General features: G+C 43.6%; 1 protein-coding gene across 2 annotated transcripts in view; it reads right to left on the bottom strand.

Moving 5' to 3' along the window:
* Positions 1 to 5,810: 5,810 nt before the first annotated feature.
* Positions 5,811 to 21,136, bottom strand: part of LOC140391966 (NHL repeat-containing protein 3-like) — a 28,241-nt gene continuing 12,915 nt past the window's right edge. Inside the window, exons 3-7 of one of the 2 annotated variants that reach the window (XM_072477066.1) lie at positions 20,981 to 21,131; positions 19,329 to 19,529; positions 14,933 to 15,024; positions 13,332 to 13,444; positions 5,811 to 6,826 (exon numbers count right to left, since the gene is read on the bottom strand). In XM_072477066.1, coding sequence (XP_072333167.1) covers positions 6,592 to 6,826; positions 13,332 to 13,444; positions 14,933 to 15,024; positions 19,329 to 19,529; positions 20,981 to 21,131 — 792 coding nt within the window. In that variant the 3' untranslated portion in view covers positions 5,811 to 6,591. Of the gene's footprint in view, positions 6,827 to 11,148; positions 11,313 to 13,331; positions 13,445 to 14,932; positions 15,025 to 19,328; positions 19,530 to 20,980; positions 21,132 to 21,136 lie in introns of those variants that run through there. The other variant, XM_072477067.1, reaches the window with a different exon arrangement.

The following is a 21,136-nucleotide window of genomic DNA, read 5'->3' as shown; positions in this document are numbered from 1 at the left end:
ACATAAGAACTAGAAGCAGGAGTAGGCCATCTGGCCCCTGGAGCCTGCTCCACCATTCCATGAGATCATGGCTGATCTTTTTTGGACTCGGCTCCACTTTCCGGCCCGAACACCATAACCCTTAATCCCTTTATTCTTCAAAAAACTATCTATCTTTATCTTGAAATCATTTAATGAAGGAGCCTCAACTGCTTCACTGGGCAAGGAATTCCATAGATTCACAACTCTTTGGGTGAAGAAGTTCCTCCTAAACTCAGTCCTAAATCTACTTCCCCTTAGTTTGAGGCTATGCCCCCTAGTTCTACTTTCACCCGCCAGTGGAAACAACCTGCCCACATCTATCCTATCTATTCCCTTCATAATTTAATACGTTTCTATAAGATCCCCTGCATCCTTCTAAATTCCAACGAGTACCGTCCCAGTCTACTCAACCTCTCCTCGTAATCCAACCCCTTCAGCTCTGGGATTAACCTAGTGAATCTCCTCTGCACACCCTCCAGTGCCAGTACGTCCTTTCTCAGGTAAGGAGACCAAAACTGAACACAATATTCCAGGTGTGGCCTCACTAACACCTTATACAATTGCAGCATAATCTCCTTAGTCTTAAACTCCATCCCTTTCGCAATGAAGGACAGAATTCCATTTGTCTTCTTAATCACCTGTTGCACCTGTAAACCAACTTTTTGCGACTCATGCACTAGCACACCCAGGTCTTTCTGCACAGCGGCATGTTTTAATATTTTATCATTTAAATAATAATCCCTTTTGCTATTATTCCTACCAAAATGGATAACCTTACATTTGTCAACATTGTATTCCATCTGCCAGACCCTAACCCATTCACTTAGTCTATCCAAATCCCTCTGCAGACTTCCGGTATCCTCTGCACATTTTGCTTTTCCACTCATCTTAGTGTCGTCTGCAAACTTGGACACATTGCACTTGGTCCCCAACTCCAAATTATCTATGTAAATTGTGAACAATTGTGGGCCCAACAATGAACCCTGAGGGCCACCACTAGCTACTGATTGCCAACCAGAGAAACACGCATTAATCCCCACTCTTTGCTTTTTATTAATTAACCAATCCTCTATCCATGCTACTGCTTTACCCTTAATGCCATGCATCTTTATCTTATGCAGCAATCTTTGTGTGGCACCTTGTCAAAGGCTTTCTGGAAATCCCTGTTATTTACCGCACTGGTAATGCCCTCAAAAAAATTCCACTAAATTAGTTAGTCAGGCACGGGCTGCCCTTTATGAACCCATGCTGCATCTGCCCAATGGGACAATTTCCATCCAGATGCCTCGCTATTTCTTCCTTAATGATGGAATCCAGCATCTTCCCTACTACTGAAGTTGAGCAAACTGGCCTATAATTGTCCACTTTCTGCCTACCTCCTTTTTTAAACAGTGGTGTCACGTTTGCTAATTTCCAACCCGCCGGGACCACCCCAGAGTCTAGTGAATTTTGATAAATTATCAGTAGTGCATTTGCAATTTCCCTAGCCATCTCTTTTAGCACTCTGGGATGCATTCCATCAGGGCCAGGAGACTTGTCTACCTTTATCCCTATTAGCTTTCAGATAGCACGGCAATGGCTGACTTCCTGAATAATTTGGACATCCCACCTGTAGATGTGGACAGGAGCAGAGACTTAGACAACCTTTTGCGTCTGGATAACAATCTGCAATGAGTTGCTGTAAAGTGGTAAGGCCCCAGACCGTGATGGTTTCCCTATTGACTTTTATAAAAGATTCTGCATTCTACTTGCGCCCTTATTTCTAGAGATGTTTAATGACTCATTATCTCATGGTTCTCTGCCCTCTCCATTTCACTTATACTCAAAAAAGACAGGGACCCTGAAGAATGTGGCTCATATTGGCCAATCTCGCTCTGAAACGCAGACATAAAGCTGCTAGCTAAGGTACTGGCATGTCGCTTGGAGCCATGTCTTCTTGATATATCTGATGACCAAACTGGCTTTGTAATGGGATGCCAAACATCCTCAAATGGATGTCATCTTCTTGACATTATACTTTCCCCAACTGCGTCAACTGTCCCTGAAGTTGTTTTCTCTCTGGATGTGGAGAAGGCTTTTGACCAGGTGGAGTGGGATTATCTGTTTTCAATTTTGGGTAAATTTGGATTTGGTCCAAAATTTACTTCATGGATTTGCCTTCTTCATACCTCGTCTACCGTGAGCGTGTACATAACTCTCTACACTCAGAGTACTTCCCCTTATCCAGGGAGCACATCAAGGGTGTCTTCTGTCCCTACTGCTCGTTTCCCTTTGGATAGAACTCCTGTCAATAGCCTTAAAGTCACCCACACTGCTAAAATGTATCCTTCGAGCTGGTGTGGAGCACCATGTGTCCTTATATGCTGCTAACCTCCTATTATACATCACTAACCCTGTTGTCTGTGTTGATGGTATAATGATTATTTTCAGCGCCTTTGGCTTGTTCTCTGGCTATAAGTTGAATATCAACAAAAGTGAGTGTTTTCCAATTAACTCTAGTGTCAAGCAAATCCCACCCCAAGAGCTTTGCCATTTTGTATATCTGATGCTTGTTTTCGCTACCTAGGTGTGAACATAATACACTTTCTTGCAACTCTTCATAGAACAAATCTTAAGCCTGATCGCCAAAATTAAAACGGATTTGCAGCCCTGGGATAGTTTGTCTCTTTCCTTAACTGGCAGAATTCAATCAATAAAAATTAACATCCTGCCCAGATTCTTGTTTCTTTTCCAAGTCTCCCTATTTTTCTACCAAAATCATTTTTAGTTACGGTTACCACGCTGATATCAACATTTATCTGGGCAGGCAGAGCTCCAAGAGTCTGTTGAGTGATACTTCAAAGAGGGAGATGGGTTAGTGGGCTAGCTTTTCCAAATCGACTGTACTATTATTGGGCGACTAATATTTAAAAGATTTTAACATTTAATTTTCCTGAATGTAGTCTTTATCACTATTTTCAAGTCCATCCTTTCCTTAACAACCGCCAAGTACATTGTTGGACGGGATTTTGTCATTTCCTCAATCCAGCAGTGGTTCTATTTCTAGGTTGTACAATTTCATATCTTCTGGATGCCCCCCCCCTCCAGAGACCACCTAACTACAGGAAACCCCCCGACCCCCCAAAAAACAGAACCCGGTCTAGAAGCTAGTGAGCTGTCCAGAGGGTGTGAAAAAAATTACTGTTGTATCGCTCACCTGGGCATACACCTGCTGGCTCAGAGGAAGCACCATATATCCATTCCTGGAAAGAGAAAAGCATGGACTTGTGTTTCAACCCCCTCAGATCCTTCACCTGCAAGCTATTCATTTATCTTTCTTTTAGTGGGCCGATTGACAGCTTCCACAAACACAGGTGTCAGCTTTGCTTCATTCATCTTCCTTCATGGATGAGTAACTCTATGTGCTGTAAGCACAAAGTTTACAAACATCAACCACTTCAAAGAGAATTTCCCACTCAGCACTTCAAATTCACAAAATCACTCAAGGCTGAAGTGGGGGGGGGGGAGGGGGGGTGGTATTGGAACACACTTAACTTTTTTAAATCTGGTCGATGCTTGTAAACATTGTGGTTACAGCGCTTTGGGTTCCTCATCCATTAAGGAAGATCAATGAAGCCGTGTTTGTGAAAGTTGTCAATCAGAGCCCATTACGTGAAATGATTGAATGGCTTGCAAACTAAAGGATCTGAGGGATTTAAACAGTCACTGCTTTTCTCTTTCCAGGAGTGGACATGTGGTGCTTCCTCTGTCTGAGCCAGCAGGTGTATGCCCAGGTGAGTCTTACAACAGGAGTTATTTACACTGTCCCTTCCTGGACTACTTTCTAGCTTCCAGGCAGGGGTCTGTTTTCTGGGGGGGGAAATCTGTCGAGGGGTTCCTTTAGTTAGGGAATCTCTGGCAGGGTCCCTTTAGCTAGGGGAACTCTATAAGGTTCCTTTTGTTGAGAGTCTCCATGGGGGGCAGTCAGAGTGTTAGGGGAGGGGAGAGGTGGACAGGTTGTGCATTTTTGGGGGGCGGGGGTTGTTGCAGGTGGCCCTTGGGTGGACTTTGGGGGGAAACTCCCTTAAGGGGTTACCCCCTTGGCTCTCAATGATGTCCACCATGTCAGGGCCACATTGGTAAATACCAGTAGTGATCCACGCCCACGTGATTCCCGGTCCGGAGGTTCGCGAGGCCCGGAGACTCTGATGCCGGGCCCGCTAAATGGATGCAAGTGAGTCATTAGGACATATTAACATTCTCCCGCTGGCATGCAGGTGCAAACCCAAATCCCAACATCTGCGGGGGCCGGAGCATAGTGGTTGCGTTTGCGGTCGGACGCCCACTGTTTCCAAAGTTCTAGATATTGACCTACAGCCTTGTCCTTTGATGGTATTTACTGACCGGGAATCAAAACCAGGCCGCGGCGGTGAGAGCGCCGAATCCTAACCACTAGACTACCTGGGAAAGGTAGCCTTGCCCTTTGATAGCCATATTTGGAGTCTCAGCCGCAATGGTCAGTTTCACTAAGATGGAGGCAGATGTCTTTACATTTTCCTCATTAATAGTCCGTAGGTGTATTTTATTAACCTGGATATCCCAAGTCACAAAATACTTCATCCTGGTTGGAAAACGTAATGGGGGCGATTCTCCCAAATAGAGCCCAAGTGTTCGCGCCGCAGTGAACGGCGTCGCGTTTCATGGCGGCGCGAACCGGGCCCGGATACGACCTATTCTGTCCCCCACAGGGGGCCAGCACGGCGCTGGAGCAGTTCACACCGCTCCAGCCTCCTTTCCCGGCACCAAATGGGCGGCGCAACAACACGTGCATGTAGAGTTGGGCCGCGCCTGCCTGCGCATGTGCGGGGGACTTCTTTAGCGCGCCGGCCCTGACTCAACATGGCATCGCCGTTCAGGGGCCGGCGGCACAGGGAAGTGGCCGGGGGGGGGGGGGAGAAAGATCGGTGGGCCCTGATCGCGGGCCACACTCCATCGGAGGCCCCCACCTCGGTGAAGGAGCTCCCCTCCCTCCCCCCACAGGCCGCCCCCGTATTTGCGCAGAGTTCCAGCCGGCAGCGACCAGGGGTGAACAGCGCCGGCGGGACTCTGTTGTATCCGCGCGGCCCCTCCGGGCCGGAGAATCGTCAGCCCCGCCGATTCCAGCGGTAGGTGCCGCGCCAAATACGCCGGCGCAAATGGCGCCGATTCTCTGCACCTCGGAGAATCGCGCGCCGGCGTCGGGGCGCGGTTGCGGCGATTCTCCGGCCCAGCGCGGGGCTCGGAGAATCACCCCCAATGTATTTTCTATATTTGGAGAAGATGAAGTATGCCATAAGAGGACCCACTGAGAATTTGTAGTTGTAGGTGGCAACCATTTTACTCTTTCTTTAAAGAGTTAATTAGTCTACCGTTAATTTTACTGTTTTTTTTGGTATAGAATTTGTTTGTCTATTTATGGAGGGGGGGTGAGAAGAGTGGCATTATGACACTGTATTGCACTTTGCTTACCTGTTCATTTCCTCTTCTGAAAATCTTTAAAAATAATTTGCCAAAATCTGCTGGCCACTGAAATGGTCCATGTTAATTATTGACCCGACAATGCTCATTGTACAAGGGGTTTATATAAAGTTGATGCCAAGTGTTGTTGCTGATCTGAGCGAGGACAGAAAGCCTAATGTCAGTACATTAGTGGAAAGTGTGGAAAAGGCCAAGGGTAATACCAAGGGGCAGAGAGAAATGAGGCTGAAAGCACAATAAATCAATTCAATTGATTAGCAAAAGTACTTGTCCATTTGAAATAATGCTCAGGATTCCAAATAGTCACCTGACATTTATTATTTTCTGGTCTGTTCATTACATTTCACTCACTTTAAGATAAATTTTAGCCACAGTAGGCAGTATTTGGAAAGGGAGAACAAATTCACAATATTTTGTTTTATTTTCTCCTTTGTTAATGTTCACGTTTCCTTGCTCTCATTTCATCAACTCCTTTTTGGAGGTATTGTTCCATGGGAAGTGATGTGTTCCAGTTCATCTCTCAATGGACATCATTCATGTGTCAGCCTTCCTAATGTGTGTTAGCTGATTATTTGATTGCAGGGGCTGTTCACAGCCAAATTCATTCGTGCCCTCAATCAAAATCTCAGCATTCACTTCCAGCAAGGGTCACTGGATAGCATTCAGGAGTCGGGACCCTGTATTATTTACCTCTACCCTAATCCAGGACCCTGAGGTAGGGTGATACAATTCCCCCCGCGCCCCGTCCCCCCAATCTCGCCCTTGCTGAGATTAACAAACTCACTACAAACCGGAATAAAACCTGGCATCATCCTGGTTCAATTCTCAGCCTAGGAATTTTAAGAATCTGACTTTACATTGGACAGGATTCATGCCACTGCCAATGTAAATGCCACACTGTTTGAGTCAGCCTGTTAGAGGGCACATTAAATTGCTTTACAGTAGTATGTTCAAGGTTCCGATCAGGACATGACATTACATCTGCATTATACTGCCACTCTTATGTTAATGCACATTTAAGCCACTTTACATCATTGCGATTGTGGCAGTATAACTCCAACAGATGGTACAAAATTATTTCCTGTTAATCGGTGTAAATTTCTGTGCTTGTTGTGCACCGATTTCTGCCACATAAATGGAACCAGTTTTACGATTAACATCCACTAGGTGGGGTTTCACATCATTAGCCAACTGAATTGTATCCACTATGTGACAAGTTCCAATGTTGCCTATTGGTGGGACGGGTAAAAATATAATTCTGTTGCTGTTCAGCTGGGCCACAACAAAGTACTTGTTGTCATATGTTAGCCTATTGAAAAAAAAAAATTATAATAGCTCATAAGGAAACTGTCATAATGAAGGAGAATTTATTTACATATTAAGTTATACTTTACATACTATCACACTTGTCATGTGAGAATAACTTTAAGAAATGGGTGTCTATAAATGGGTGTGTATATAAATATCTGCAGTGAAGTATCTTTAAGAACTGGATGTTTACTACAGCAGTGATGTCAGAGAGTGGGTGGAGCTGGGCTGTCAGCTTTTTACTTTCATTTTTGAGCAGGCTGCAGGGTATGCTTTAGTTTCGTTTTCAGTGTTGGAGCTGAAGCCAGACCAAGCAGGTGTACTGCTGTTCTCTCTGCCATCAAAAGACTATCTCTTGATCATTTGGTGAATTCCGAATTATAAATGTTTTCAGAAGTGACTTTAACCTGATGTGTTTCTGATAAAGGTTTTGTTTTTAAGTCTTATGGTTGTTAAAAGGAAATCTTGAAGGATTACTTAGTGTTGTATTCTTTGGGGGTTGTATTTGAATTAATGGTTGCTAAGATGTTCACTTATGTTTTAAAAAGGTCAACTTGAGTTCATAGAATAAACATTGTTTCACTTTAAAAAATACTTTTCAATTTCTGCTGTACCACACCTGTAGAGTGGGCCATGTGCTCCCCATACCACAATCTAGTAAACGTTGTGGATCATGTGAACTCCATGATACACTTTGGGGTTCTCTAAACCCTGGCCCATAACAAATTGGGGGCTCGAAGGGGATAAAAGTCTATCTTTTGGATTGGCTTAGTGAACTTAAAGACAGTGAGGGGTGAGCATATTGTGGTTGCTTTTCAGGTGTGGTATTTTAATTTAAGTGGGGAGTGTGTTGTGGACAATGACTCTTTCAGAGGCTCAGATGTTTTTGGGGGTGAAGACGGTCACATGCAGTACCTTACGGACAGAGAATAAAAGCAGACTTTTTAAATTTGGCAAAAACATTGCAGTTAACATTACCTGACAAAATGCGAAAAGGTGAGGTAATTATGGCTAAGCATTTAAAGTTGCCTGAGATACAATTTGACTCACTGGAAATGGCAAAAATTCAATTACAATTTAAACAAATGGAACATGAGAAAGAATTAAAGCAGCTTGAATACGAAAGAGAGGAAAAAGAAAGAGAGATAATGCGGAAAAGGAAAGAGAAAGAAATAGAGCGGAAAGAGAAAGAGAGAGAGAGGAAAAAGAAAAGGAGAGAGAGAAAGTAGAAAAGAAAGAATAGCACTAGCAGAACAAAAAGAAAGAGAAAGGGAGATACAGATCAGGGAAAAAGATAAAGAGAGAGAGTTTGAACTTCAGAAAATGGCCGTGAAACATGACAATCAGTTAAAATTGGCAGACGTAAAGGGAAACGTACAGTCGGATGAGAGTGAGAAAGAGAGTCAAAGTCGAAGGCTTGGTGGGAATCTATTTAAATATGTCCAAGCATTGCCAAGGTTTGACGAGAAGGAGGTGGAAGCCTTTTTCATTTAATTTGAGACGGTGACTAAACAAATGAAATGGCATCGCTTCTCGGCCTTTTGGCTAAGATCAAGTGTATGGCTAAGATCAAGTGTCTGTAGATTGAGCCTTTGGTTTAGATCTGGTATGTCTCTCTTGTGGGGGCCATGAATTGGATTCAATTTGAATTAGTTTTTTGGAGCAGACAAGGAGCTGGATTAGGGTTACTGATTCAAACAAAGCTGGTAGGTAAGGCTAGTGAAGTGTTTGCATCACTACCGGAGGAGGTATCTGAGACGTATGAGGAGGTGAAAAAATCCATCTTAGGCGCATATGAACTAGTGCCTGAAGCCTACAGACAAAGGTTTAGAAATTTAAGGAAAGAATTTGGTCAAACATACATGGAGTTTGAAAGGATCAAACAGAGTAATTTTGATAGCTGGATAAGGGCTTTGAAAATAGACCAAACGTATGAAGCTCTCAGAGAAATTATACTTTTGAAGAGTTTAAAAATTCAATTCCTGATGCAGTGGGAACTCATGTGGAAGAGCAGAGGGTTAAAACTGCGAGATTAGCAGCAGAAATGGCAGATGATTATGAATTAGTTCATAAATCAAAGCTTGGTTTCCGACATCAGTTTCAGCCTGTGAGGGATAGAAACTGAGGACATGAGAAATAATCAAGTGGTAAAGGTAAAGGTGATCTGATGGGAGATAATAAAGAGAGTGTACCTCAGATTAAAAAAGAAATCCAGGAGGGTGGAAAAGAAATGAAAAGTTTCAGGTGTTTTCACTGTAATAAACTAGGCCATGTAAAGTCACAGAGTTGGTGGTTGAAGAAAAGCACTGGGAAGACTGGTGTGGTAAAACAGGACAAGACAGCGGGGTTTGTTAAAGTGATATAGGAAAGCCCAAGTGAAGCGAAGGAGGTGCAAAAGATTGTACAGCCTGATCAAGAGGTGATTGGTAAGAAGGTGCCAGATCTCTATAAAGAATTTACTTGTGTGGGTAACGTTTACTCATGTGTATCAGGAAGAGCAGGCAAAGAAGTCACAATTTTAAGAGACACGGGAGCTAGTCAATCTTTAATGGTAAGAGATGAGGAATTATGCAGTTTGGGAAGAATGTTGCCAGAAAAGGTGGGAATATGTGGGTGAACGGAGTAGTGTTCAATTATATAAGGTAAGGTTGGAAAGTCCAGTGAAGAGTGGTGAAGTGGTAGTAGGAGTAATAGAGAAACTATCTTGTCCAGGAATACAGTTTATCTTGGGTAATGATATAGCTGGATCGCAGGTGGGAGTGATGCCTACTGTGGTTGATAAGCCAGTGGAAAATCAGACAACTGAAGTGTTGAAGGACGAATATCCTGGGATTTTCCGGATTGTGTAGTAACAAGGTCGCAAAGTCACAGCTTAAGACAAGAGAAATCAAAGAGTGAAGATGAAGTTGAAGTGCAATTATCAGAAACGATTTTTGATCAGATGGTTGAAAAAGGTGGAGGATGAGGCGGATATATTTTGTTCAGGAAAATTGGCAGAGTTACAACAGAAATATGTAGAAATAAAACGGATGTATCAGAAAGCATACACGGACGAGGAATCTGAGTGTATACCAGAGTGTTATTACCGTAAAAGTGATGTCTTGATGAGAAAATGGAGACCTGTACATATGCAGGCGGATGAAAAGTGGGCAGAAGTTCATCAAGTAGTATTGCTGGTAGGGTATAGAAAGGAGGTGTTGCGAGTTGCACATGAAGTACCAGTGGGAGGTCATTTGGGAATAAGGAAAACTCAAGCTAAAATCCAGAAACATTTTTATTGGCTTGGACTACATAAAGATGTAGTTAAATTTTGTCAATCATGTCACACATGTCAAGTGATAGGGAAACCTCAAGCAGTGATAAAACCAGCACTCTTAATACCCATTCCAGCATCTGAGGAACATTTTACAAGGGTCCTAATTGATTCCGTAGGACCGCTTCCTAAAACAAAAAGTGGGAATCTATATCTTTTGACTATAATGGATGTGTCTACTAGGTTTCCGGAGGCCATCCCAGTAAGTAACATTACAGCTAAAAAGATTGTGGAGGAGTTAGTTAAATTCTTTTATCGATTTGGACTACCCACAGAAATACAATCGGATCAAGGACCAAATTTTACCTCAAGGTTATTCAAAGAAGTTATAGATAGCTTAGGAATAAAACAATTTAAATCAACTGCGTACCATCCAGAATCGCAGGGAGCATTAGAAAGGTGGCATCAAACATTAAAGACAATGTTGAGGGCTTATTGCCAAGATTATCCAGAGGATTGGGATAAAGGAATTCCATTCGTACTGTTTGAAATTAAAATCGCTTATTGTCACAAGTAGGCTTCAAATAAAGTTACTGTGAAAAGCCCCTAGTCGCCATATTCCGGCACCTGTTCGGGGAGGCTGGTATGGGAATTGAACCGTGCTGCTGGCCTGCCTTGGTCTGCTTTTAAAGCCAGCGAATTAGCTCTGTGCTAACCCAGATATTTGTACCCAATTTTAGCAATGTGGTCGCTCCACTGACGGACTTGCTCAAGAAGCGTAACAAATTCCAGTGGACAGCGGAGTGTCAACAGGCATTTGATGTCCTGAAGGCTGTGTTAACCACTGCTCCTGTGTTAGCCATCCCAAATTATACGAAACCATTTAAAGTGGCGGTCGATGCGAGTGATGTGGGTGTAGGTGCGGTGCTTCTACAAGACGACGACGAAGGGCTAGAGCGGCCTATTGGTTATTTTTCAAAGAAATTTAATTCTCACCAGAAAATGTATTCCATGATTGAGGAGACTTTGAGTTTGGTGCTGGCTTTGCAACATTTTCACATTTATGTGACCAGCAATCCGCCTGACACCGTTATATATACTGATCATAATCCGTTGACGTTTTTGGAGCGATTCCGGAATAACAATGCACGGCTGTTTCGCTGGAGTTTATTGTTGCAGCCATTTCATTTAAAAATAGTACATGTGGCAGAACGAGAAATCGTGATAGCCGATGCTTTGTCACAAATGTGATGAACGGAAGCAGTTTCAGTTGGAGGAAGAAAAAAAAAATGGACTATATTATTGTACATGTTTCCTTGTGTTGTTTTTTTTGAAACAAAAAAGTATATTTACTGTGTGCATTTCTTCAAGGATAGCGATAAATGAAGTTGATGGTTTTTTTTTTCTTGGGGGAGGTGTCATGTGAGAGTATCTTTAAGAAATGGGTGTTTAAATGGGTGTGTATATAAATATCTGTAGGTGAGAGTACCTTTAAGAAATGGGTGTTTACTACTGCAGTGATGTCAGAGAGTGGATGGAGCTGGGCTGTCTGTCAGCTTTTTACTTTCGTTTTTGAGCAGGCTGCAGGGTGTGTTTAGTTTCGTCTTCAACGTTGGAGCTGAAGCCAGACCAAGCAGGTGTACTGCTGTTCTCTCTGCCATCAAAAGACTATCTCTTGATCATTTGGTGAATTCAGAATTATAAATGTTTTCAGTAGTGACTTTAACCTGATGTGCTTCTGATAAAGATTTTGTTTTTAAGTCTTATGGATGTTGAAAGGAAATCTTAAAGGATTACTTAGTGTTGTATTCTTTGGGGGTTGTATTTGAATTAATGGTTGCTAAGATGTACACTGTATGTTTTAAAAAGGTTAACTTGAGTTCATAGAATAAACATTGTTTCACTTTAAAAAATACTTTTCAATTTCTGCTGTACCATACCTGTAGAGTGGGCCGTGTGCTCCCCATACCACAATCTAGTAAAGGTTGTGGGTCAGGTGAACTCCATGATACACTTTGGGGTTCTCTAAATCCTGGCCCATAACACACTCCCAGTTTAGACACTGCTGGGAGGATAGGTCTGATCAGGCCCTTAGTTGGGCCTGCTTTTGTCCCTTCTTGGCGAGCCCCAGGTTTTTGGCCTCCGCCTCCTACCTAGGGGGAGATCAATTATTGTTTCCCCATGGGAATTCTAACTAAAGCACAATTTTTTGGTAAGATTGCATGCAATAAGGAAAATGAAAGCTACCCAATATTACAGAAGATGGTCTAAACACTTAGGAAAGTGACATTGGTCTAAGACTGGGTATGAGCCTCCACGTTCTACTGGCTGAAATCATAGCAGTTGTAGCAGGATTTCCACCTGCCAGTCCCCTACATCACTGAACCCTGTCAAAATTTACATGGTCAGTGGGAAGCCACCTCATTGCACAGGGCAGGTGGATCCAAAGTGTCACTTTGGGCACATCTTTGGCATCCATTCACATACCTGGAAATCTGGTAACCTGTTTCACCATTCTGGAGGGACATGGCGGGGGGTGGTGTGTGTGGCATTACCTAGATATTTTTCCAACGATCCAAGTGAGCCTGATCTAGGAATTATTCTGATGAACACATAATATTCACCTTCAGGGAACCAGTTGTTTATCAAGTGGGCATTCCTAATCGCGCTTCATATGCCAGCTTTCACTACTATGTTGGGTACCTATGGCCAGGATAGGGAACTCCAAATTTAAGAATCCCCATTTCCGAGCTTCTATATGCTTTGGAAGGGTTGAACTGAAGTTTCACCCATTACAAGTTAATACAGAAATGGCAGAGACCTGACAACTTGTCTGGACCATTTCTGTGTGGGGTCCTGAGTACTCCATCTGAGTAGCAACCCTGAGGAACTTTTAGGGTTCTGTTCAATGAAGAGAATAGAAACAGGTCTGTCATTGTTGGTACTGTGCAGGTGGAAGGAATGTGTTCACAGCTAAACTTTCAATGTTGTGATTTGTAAACCTCAGCCAAAGAAAGGCAGAGAGTACCAGTCTGATACTTCTCCATGGAAAAGGAAGGAAAAATAAAAATCACACATAGGCGAGCTGCGTTGAAACACTTGTGTGTGCATCAGAATCAACAAATGGTACCGATACAGACAGTACAGAATTGGCAAAACTATTTTTAAAAAGTAAATTACCATGGGGTCCTCGTTTTACCCCAAGTACTGAGATTCTCTAGTATGAACACGTCAGTAGATTTCTCAAACTCACCTAACAGAGTAAGGGGCATCATCTGTGAAGCAGCTGGTCCAGTACCCTAGCCATTCTCCTGAAGTTGAATCAAATGCTTGCAAACGCTTGTTGCCCCGGTCAGCTACCCAAATCTACAGTTAAAAGATAACTGAATTACAGATAGAATCATTTGTATGCTTTCATTTTGTATTTTTTCTCCCCTTTTGCTTCTACTTTTGTGCCCCCAGTGGAGCACATTTCTTATAATGCTGCCTATTTCAGCGAGGAAATACTGAAAATCCATAGGCTTCTCCTGAACCATTATTGATATCGCCTCATAGTTTACTGACAACAGACCGACCTGCACTGAGGTCCATCAACATTTTAAACGTCATATTTTAACCAGCTTTTATTGTTTTATGAATTATTTTACTTATTAATGTGATTGATTTAAGTGATGAAAATTAAATATATTACCGGTTTTTATATCTAGTGTCAGCACTAAAGATTTCCAGGTCATGGTAGAATATAACCTACATCAATAATCTGCATTGATCTTCACTGTATGTGAGATGTTTTTGTCAGTCAATCTTGTTATCCCATTGTGAGACTGCAAACAATGTCAAATCAGGAGCAGTTTTTCATGTAAAGTTTAGTCAGTAATAAGGTCAAGATTAACAAACTGATTTCATATAGAAAGAGGAAGAGACAGACTGCTATTATCTGATCACTTTGGGCTGGATTTCTTTTCTGAGCTGCAGGTAAAAATACACTTGTGGTTTGTTGCATTACTAATTTCTCTTAATTTTATTGAAGAAGTTTTACTTGCACATAAAATACATGTTTTGGATTTAATGAATTGTTCATTATAGGGTTAGATTTGACAAATTCATCAGATAGCACATATTATGAACTAAGGGGCAGATAAATCCATTGACCCCTGTGTCCCTATTCCCAATATGGATCTTCCTCTTCTTCATCTCTGCCTGAAGACAGGTCTGAGTAACTACCTTCACTGAGGGTAGGGTGGGTCACAGTGATAGATCCCCACACTGTTGGCACAAATGTGATTCATACCAGCCATCCAGCCAACTGAGCCAACCGGCCCCGAAGGAGTCAGAGTTGCTGTGGCAACATGCATTTTTACATGCAGATTGTAGCTATGAACCGCGGCAGTGGAGGCTCCAATTCTTTCTACCGCGTGGCTGACCAGAAATCTCTCTTGCTCTTACCACCTGCCCTTGGCTTATACTGGAAGAATTTGCAGATTGATACCCAACCTGTTTGGTTGACCACACCTTCCTTCGCCATCAAGTTCTGGAGTGGGACTTGAACCTGGAGCTTCCAGCTCAGAGCCAGGGAGCTTCCCAATGTGCCACAAGACCTCCTATCCAACATGCATAACCGAAGAATTTTCTGCACAAATTAACAAAATTATATTCACAGGCACTAAACTCTCAGTTGAATATTTGCAAACATTTTGCAAAAGGACAGTAAAATTCATGTCTTACGGAGTAGTTAATGGTATCTTTCGCACTGGCCCAAATGCACTCAACAATCATGATAAAATACCCAGATTTTTGATTTTAAAACTGCAGGTACAGACAATTAATTTATCAATGATCTAGGCTGTGACTTACCCTCCCTACAGTATCCTCAGTTACACTGTGTGGAATGTAAAAATGAGAAGGCCCAGCACCCTTTCCTCCTTTCATCCAAGCTATCCAAAAGCCTACAATAGATAAAGAGCACCAGTTGCAAGACCATTCATTTCCTTTAGTTATTTACTTCTACTAGAGTACAATCCAACTGTTTGGGAATAGAAACTATGAATGAATACAGCACCAAACAGGCAGCAGATTAAGTTGATGTATGTTTTGTACAGATCCTACATATTAGGCAGTTTCAAAGCCAATCAGTCCAAGATCAGGAGTACTTACATTAATATACATAAAGTAGACTTTTAAAAACTGTGAATACAGTATTTTCTTTCAAAGCACCTTGGTTTCAACAGAGTATGCACAATCTGTTTCTCATAGAGGGTGGTAGGTTACATGTTCCTTTGGTTGGAATTTTACAGCCCTGCCGTGATGGAATCTGCTGTGGGGAATACGGTGGGGACAACCAAAGATTTTTAGCAGGGCCGGATGATTCCAGCAGATGGGGTTCGAAAAACCCGGCTCAGAATTTCTTCTTACACACGAAAATTACAATTGATCCATTTACAATTGATTGCAAACTCTAAAACATCCCTTTCAAGCATTCGTAAAAATAATTGCAGATTCCACAGACATTTTAACGAACTGGCTAACCGATAGAAGTCAGAGAGTGGTGGTGGATGGCAAATATTCAGCCTTCATCCCAGTTACCAGTGGTGTACCGCAGGGATCAGTTCTGGGTCCTCTGCTGTTTGTGATTTTCATTAATGACTTGGATGAGGGAGTTGAAGGGTGGGTCAGTAAATTTGCAGACGATACGAAGATTGGTGGAGTTGTGGATAGTAAGGAGGGCTGTTGTCGGCTGCAAAGAGACATAGATAGGATGCAGAGCTGGGCTGAGAAGTGGCAGATGGAGTTTAACCCTGAAAAGTGTGAGGTTGTCCATTTTGGAAGGACAAATATGAATGCGGAATACAGGGTTAACGGTAGAGTTCTTGGCATTGTGGAGGAGCAGAGAGACCTTGGGGTCTATGTTCATACATCTTTGAAAGTTGCCACTCAAGTGGATAGAGCTGTGAAGAAGGCCTATGGTGTGCTCGCGTTCATTAACAGAGGGATTGAATTTAAGAGCCGTGAGGTGATGATGCAGCTGTACAAAACTTTGGTAAGGCCACATTTGGAGTACTGTGTACAGTTCTGGTCGCCTCATTTTAGGAAGGATGTGGAAGCTCTGGAAAAGGTGCAAAGAAGATTTACCAGGATGTTGCCTGGAATGGAGAGTAGGTCTTACAAGGAAAGGTTGAGGGTGCTAGGCCTTTTCTCATTAGAGCGGAGAAGGATGAGGGGCGACTTGATAGAGGTTTATAAGATGATCAGGGGAATAGATAGAGTAGACAGTCAGAGACTTTTTCCCCAGGTGGAACGCACCATTACAAGGGGACATAAATTTAAGGTGAAAGGTGGAAGATATAGGAGGGATATCAGAGGTAGGTTCTTTACCCAGAGAGTAGTGGGGGCATGGAATGCACTGCCTGTGGAAGTAGTTGAGTCGGAAACATTAGTGACCTTCAAGCAGCTGTTGGATAGGTACATGGATTACGGGAAAATGATATAGTGTAGATTTATTTGTTCTTAAGGGCAGCACGGTAGCATTGTGGATAGCACAATTGCTTCACAGATCCATGGTCCCAGGTTCGATTTCGGCTTGGGTCATTGTCTGTGCGGAGTCTGCACGTCCTCCCCGTGTCTGCGTGGGTTTCCTCCGGGTGCTCCGGTTTCCTCCCACAGTCCAAAGATGTGCGGGTTAGGTGAATTGGCCAATGATAAATTGCCCTTAATGTCCAAATTGCCCTTGGTGTTGGGTGGAGGTGTTGAGTTTGGGTAGAATGCTCTTTCCAAGAGCTGGTGCAGACTCAGGGGGCCGAATGGCCTCCTTCTGCACTGTAGATTCAATGATAATCTATGATTAATCTAGGACAAAGGTTCGGCACAACATCGTGGGCCGAAGGGCCTGTTCTGTGCTGTATTTTCTATGTTCTATGTTTAATTTTAAAGAAATTACAGATTTCCTTTGCTGTGCTGCTTTTTGGGTCATGACGGGTCATTAGCTGCAGAATTCTGGAGACCACGCTATGGGAAGGACCTTGGAGAGGTTACGGAAGGAGATTTACTCGAATGGTCCCAGTAATAAGGGACTTCACTGACTATGGAGAGACTGGGGAAGCTGGCCTTGTTCTTTTCAGAGTAGAGAGGTTAATAGGAGATTTAATAGAGGCATTCAAAATCAAAAAGGTTTAATAAATAAGGAAAAACTGCTCCGTGTGACTACAGGGTCAGTAAGCGTGGCGGCACGGCGGTTAGCACTGCTGCCTCACAGCACTGGGTTCAATTCCTGGCTTGGGTCACTGTCTGTGCGGAGTTGGCACGTTCTCCCCGTGTCTGCATAGGTTTCCTCCGGGTGCTCCGGTTTCTTCCCACAGTACAAAGATATGCAGGTTAGGTAGATTGACCGAGCTAAATTGCCCCTTAGTGTCCAACGGTTAGGTGGGGTTAAGGGGTTATGGGGATAGGGCAGGGAGTGGGCACTGAAATAAAAGTGATTTCTTTTAGACCTGTTAGATACGCAAAGCTGGGCAGATGGGAAGACCTGGGAACAATCGTCCCTTTATACATAGAACATACAGTGCAGAAGGAGGCCATTTGGCCCATCGAGTCTGCACCGATCCACTTAAGCCCCACTTCCACCCTAGCTCCATAACCCAATAACCCCTCCTAATCTTTTTGGACACGAAGGGCAGTTTAGCATGGCCACTCCACCTAACCTGCACGTCTTTGGACTGTGGGAGGAAACCGGAGCACCCGGAGGAACCCACGCAGACACGGGGAGAACGTGCAGACTCTGCACAGATAGGGGAGTTGCAGTCGTTTTGGGGATGTCACCTGGAAAAAACTGAAACATTCCTCATAGTGCACAGGGCTAGCATTCTGATCGCACTGCACCTATTTTCCAAGTACCACTGGGTTGCCTAAACATTTTATGGAAGGAAGCATGGCATATTTAATGCCATAAGAGACATTCTGCCGCATTGGTAAAGGCAGAAAGAGAGATGTCCAGGACCTGCACATGAAACAGACATAAGGGGCGCGATTCTCCGACCGCCCACCGGGTCGGAGAATCGACGGGCGTCGGCGTGAATCCCGCCTCCGCCGTGTCCCAAATTCTCCGCCACCGGAGATTCGGCGAGGGCGGGAATCGCGCCGTGCCGGTCGGCGGAAATCGCGCCGGTCAGCGGGCCCACCCCCGGCGACTCTCCGGTCTGCGATGGGCCGTACCCCCGCCTCTGTCAACCCACGCCAGCCGGCGTGGATTGAACCACCTTTCGAACGGCGGGACAAGGCGGCGCGGGCGGGCTCCGGGGTCCTGGGGGGGACGCGGGGCGATCTGGCCACGGGGGGTGTCCCCACGGTGGCCTGGCCCGCGATCGGGGCCCACCGATCCGCGGGCGGGCCTGTACCGTGGGGGCACTCTTTTCCTTCCGCCTTCGCCATGATCTTCACTATGGCGGAGGCGGAAGAGACCCCCTCCACTGCGCATGCGCGGGGATGCCGTGAGCGGCCACTGATGCTCTCGCGCATGCGTCGCGTGGCAAAGTCACTCCGGCTCGGGCCTAGCCCCTCAAGGTGAGGGCTCGGCCCCTCAAGATGCGGAGAATTCCGCACCTTTGGGGCGGCGCGATGCCGGACTGATTCGCGCCGTTTTTGGCGCCGGTCGGCGGACATCGCGCCGATTGCGGAGAATCCCGCCCCAGGACACCGTTTTCACATGTAAAGAGCCTAACATTTGTTAGGCAGTGGCCGAACTACATTCAGGTCTACATGTGGCCTAGCTAGCAGTCGTTACCGGGATAAAAGCAAATTATGGCAGTCTCTGATGAAAAGTCTTCCAGACTTGAAGCGTTAGATCTATTCTATCTCCGCAGATGCTGTCAGACCCATTGAGATTTTCCAGCATGTTCTGTTTTTGTATTTAAAGGGATCTCTGCAAGCCACCATCAAAACAGTAACTATGAAAAAAGTACTGCATTGAGTGTGGTGCTTAGGACAAGTTAACACATGTTAGATACTGATTAAACTCCATCATTCTAAACTGTCACATCCAGCTCTGCCAAGAAGGAACATGAGAAACTTAACGGAGTTCATTTGCTTGAGAGACAGTTTCTTAGCCTGGCTTACTGCTTTAAGATGAGGAGGGAAGACATCGGAACAAATTTATTTTGTTCCGTAAACATTATGGCAACCTCAAACCACGAGAATAATTGCTTTCAAAAGAAGTAACCAAACACTAACTGAATTTACCAATTTAAACAATTTCAATTACCTTGTGCCAATTTGATTAGCCTGTTATTTAAACCTCCATCGCCATCCACAATGTACATTTCCCCCTTGTTAGAAACATACACTTCTGCTGGTTGATCAAATTGCAATGGATTTAAGTCATTGCCAGGAATTCCAGGTGTCCCCAGAGTTTGAAGAAGTTTTCCATGTGGAGTGTACTGTTTGATTGTGTGTCCATATTTTCCTAGTGAAATGAGAAAACTGGAATTTATAAAGCTCTTTCATATCCTCAGGATTGCTCCCAAAGTATTTCATAGAGAAATAATTACTTTTGAAGTGCAGTCATTTTACTTTGTCGTTAAGTATAGCAGATTCTTCCCTCAATACCCTTTCCTCCCCATTGCAATATCATCTACGAATGTGCCCAATTTGGGCTGCATTTCTGAAACCAAGTCCTAATGTAGATTAAAAATGTACCCATTGTAGGAAAATTCCCTCTGCACAAGCATCGCCAGCTTGATTTCACTTCTCTAATTGCTGACAATTTATTATCTTCCTTTTCAGCTTTACCTCAGATACTTGGCTTCAGTAGGTGTCAAACATTGAATTGAATCAAAAGCTTTACAAATTTCCAGGTAGACAACGTCTTAGGGCTTTCAAAATCTACCATCTACTCCCTCAAAAACATCAAGGAGGTTGGGCAGAACGAAGTTAAAACCATGGTAAAGTGAGGCAAACATTTTAAAATATTTTATTAAGTAGTGAAAGACTCGATCAGAATTTCTAGTTCCACTGCATGTCAAAAAAACAACTGCCAAAACTGTTGCTAAAATAAAACTCTCCGTGTCAAGCAATAATAGTTTTTCACCATCCTCCATTTTGGTTTTAAGGCAAGATAGATATAGCAGCAGAATTTATTTTTTATTTATTCTTTCATGGGATGTGAGCATCACTGACAAGGCAACAAAATGCTGGCCTAATGCTAATTATCGTTGAACCGCCTTCTCAACCTTGCCCCTCGCCTGAGGTGCAGTGACCCTCAGGTTAAAGCACCAGCAGTCAGCTCTCCCCCTCAAAGGGGAAAGCAGCCAGTGGTCGTGTGGGACTATGGAGACTTTACCGTACCTTTACCCTTGAACTGAGTGGCTTGCTAGGTCATTTCAGACGGCAATTAAGAGTCAAATCACATTGCTGTCAGCTTGGAGTCACATGTAAGCTGGACGAGATAAGGATAGCAGATTTTCTTCCCAAAGAACGTTAATGAACCAGATGGGTTTTTACAACAATTGATGATAGTTTCATGGTCACCATCACCGACACTAGCTTACTATGCATACAGTGAACCTGCTCATCTCCCTTGAAAAATATAATTCATTTGTTCTGACATCAGGAGTCCATCCATTTTTATTTGGCACAGTAGAAAAAAAGATTTGAAAGCCTGGCGGTTATGGTGGAGAAGTGACAGCCACGTATCCTGATGTCAAATTCCACCATGGCAAGCTGAGAAACGACAAGGTTTACCACTAGAAAAAAAAACTGCACCATATAAATTATTCTATATAATGATATGTGTCTAACCCCCAGATTGAACAAGTAAAATAATTATAATAAAATAAAATGCAGAATAAAACATTGATAAAATCGATTTCGTAATTACAAAAGCAGAAGCTGTAAATTCCACTATACCAAACATACCATTACCAACATCTGTCACCCACACAGTTGGCGAAGGCGATGCATTAGTTGCAAAGATCCCATGTGGCATCTCAAGTGTTGTGGTATTCCACTCTTGGAGCAAGTATCCATCTTCTGAAAACAACAAAACCTTTGGTACCGATTCTCCTCTCTGGA

The sequence above is a fragment of the Scyliorhinus torazame genome, chromosome 15 (assembly GCF_047496885.1).
Source record: "Scyliorhinus torazame isolate Kashiwa2021f chromosome 15, sScyTor2.1, whole genome shotgun sequence".
Taxonomy (NCBI): domain Eukaryota; kingdom Metazoa; phylum Chordata; class Chondrichthyes; order Carcharhiniformes; family Scyliorhinidae; genus Scyliorhinus; species Scyliorhinus torazame.
Note: the sequence above shows the minus strand (reverse complement) of the source record. Positions and strands in the feature narration are given on the sequence as shown.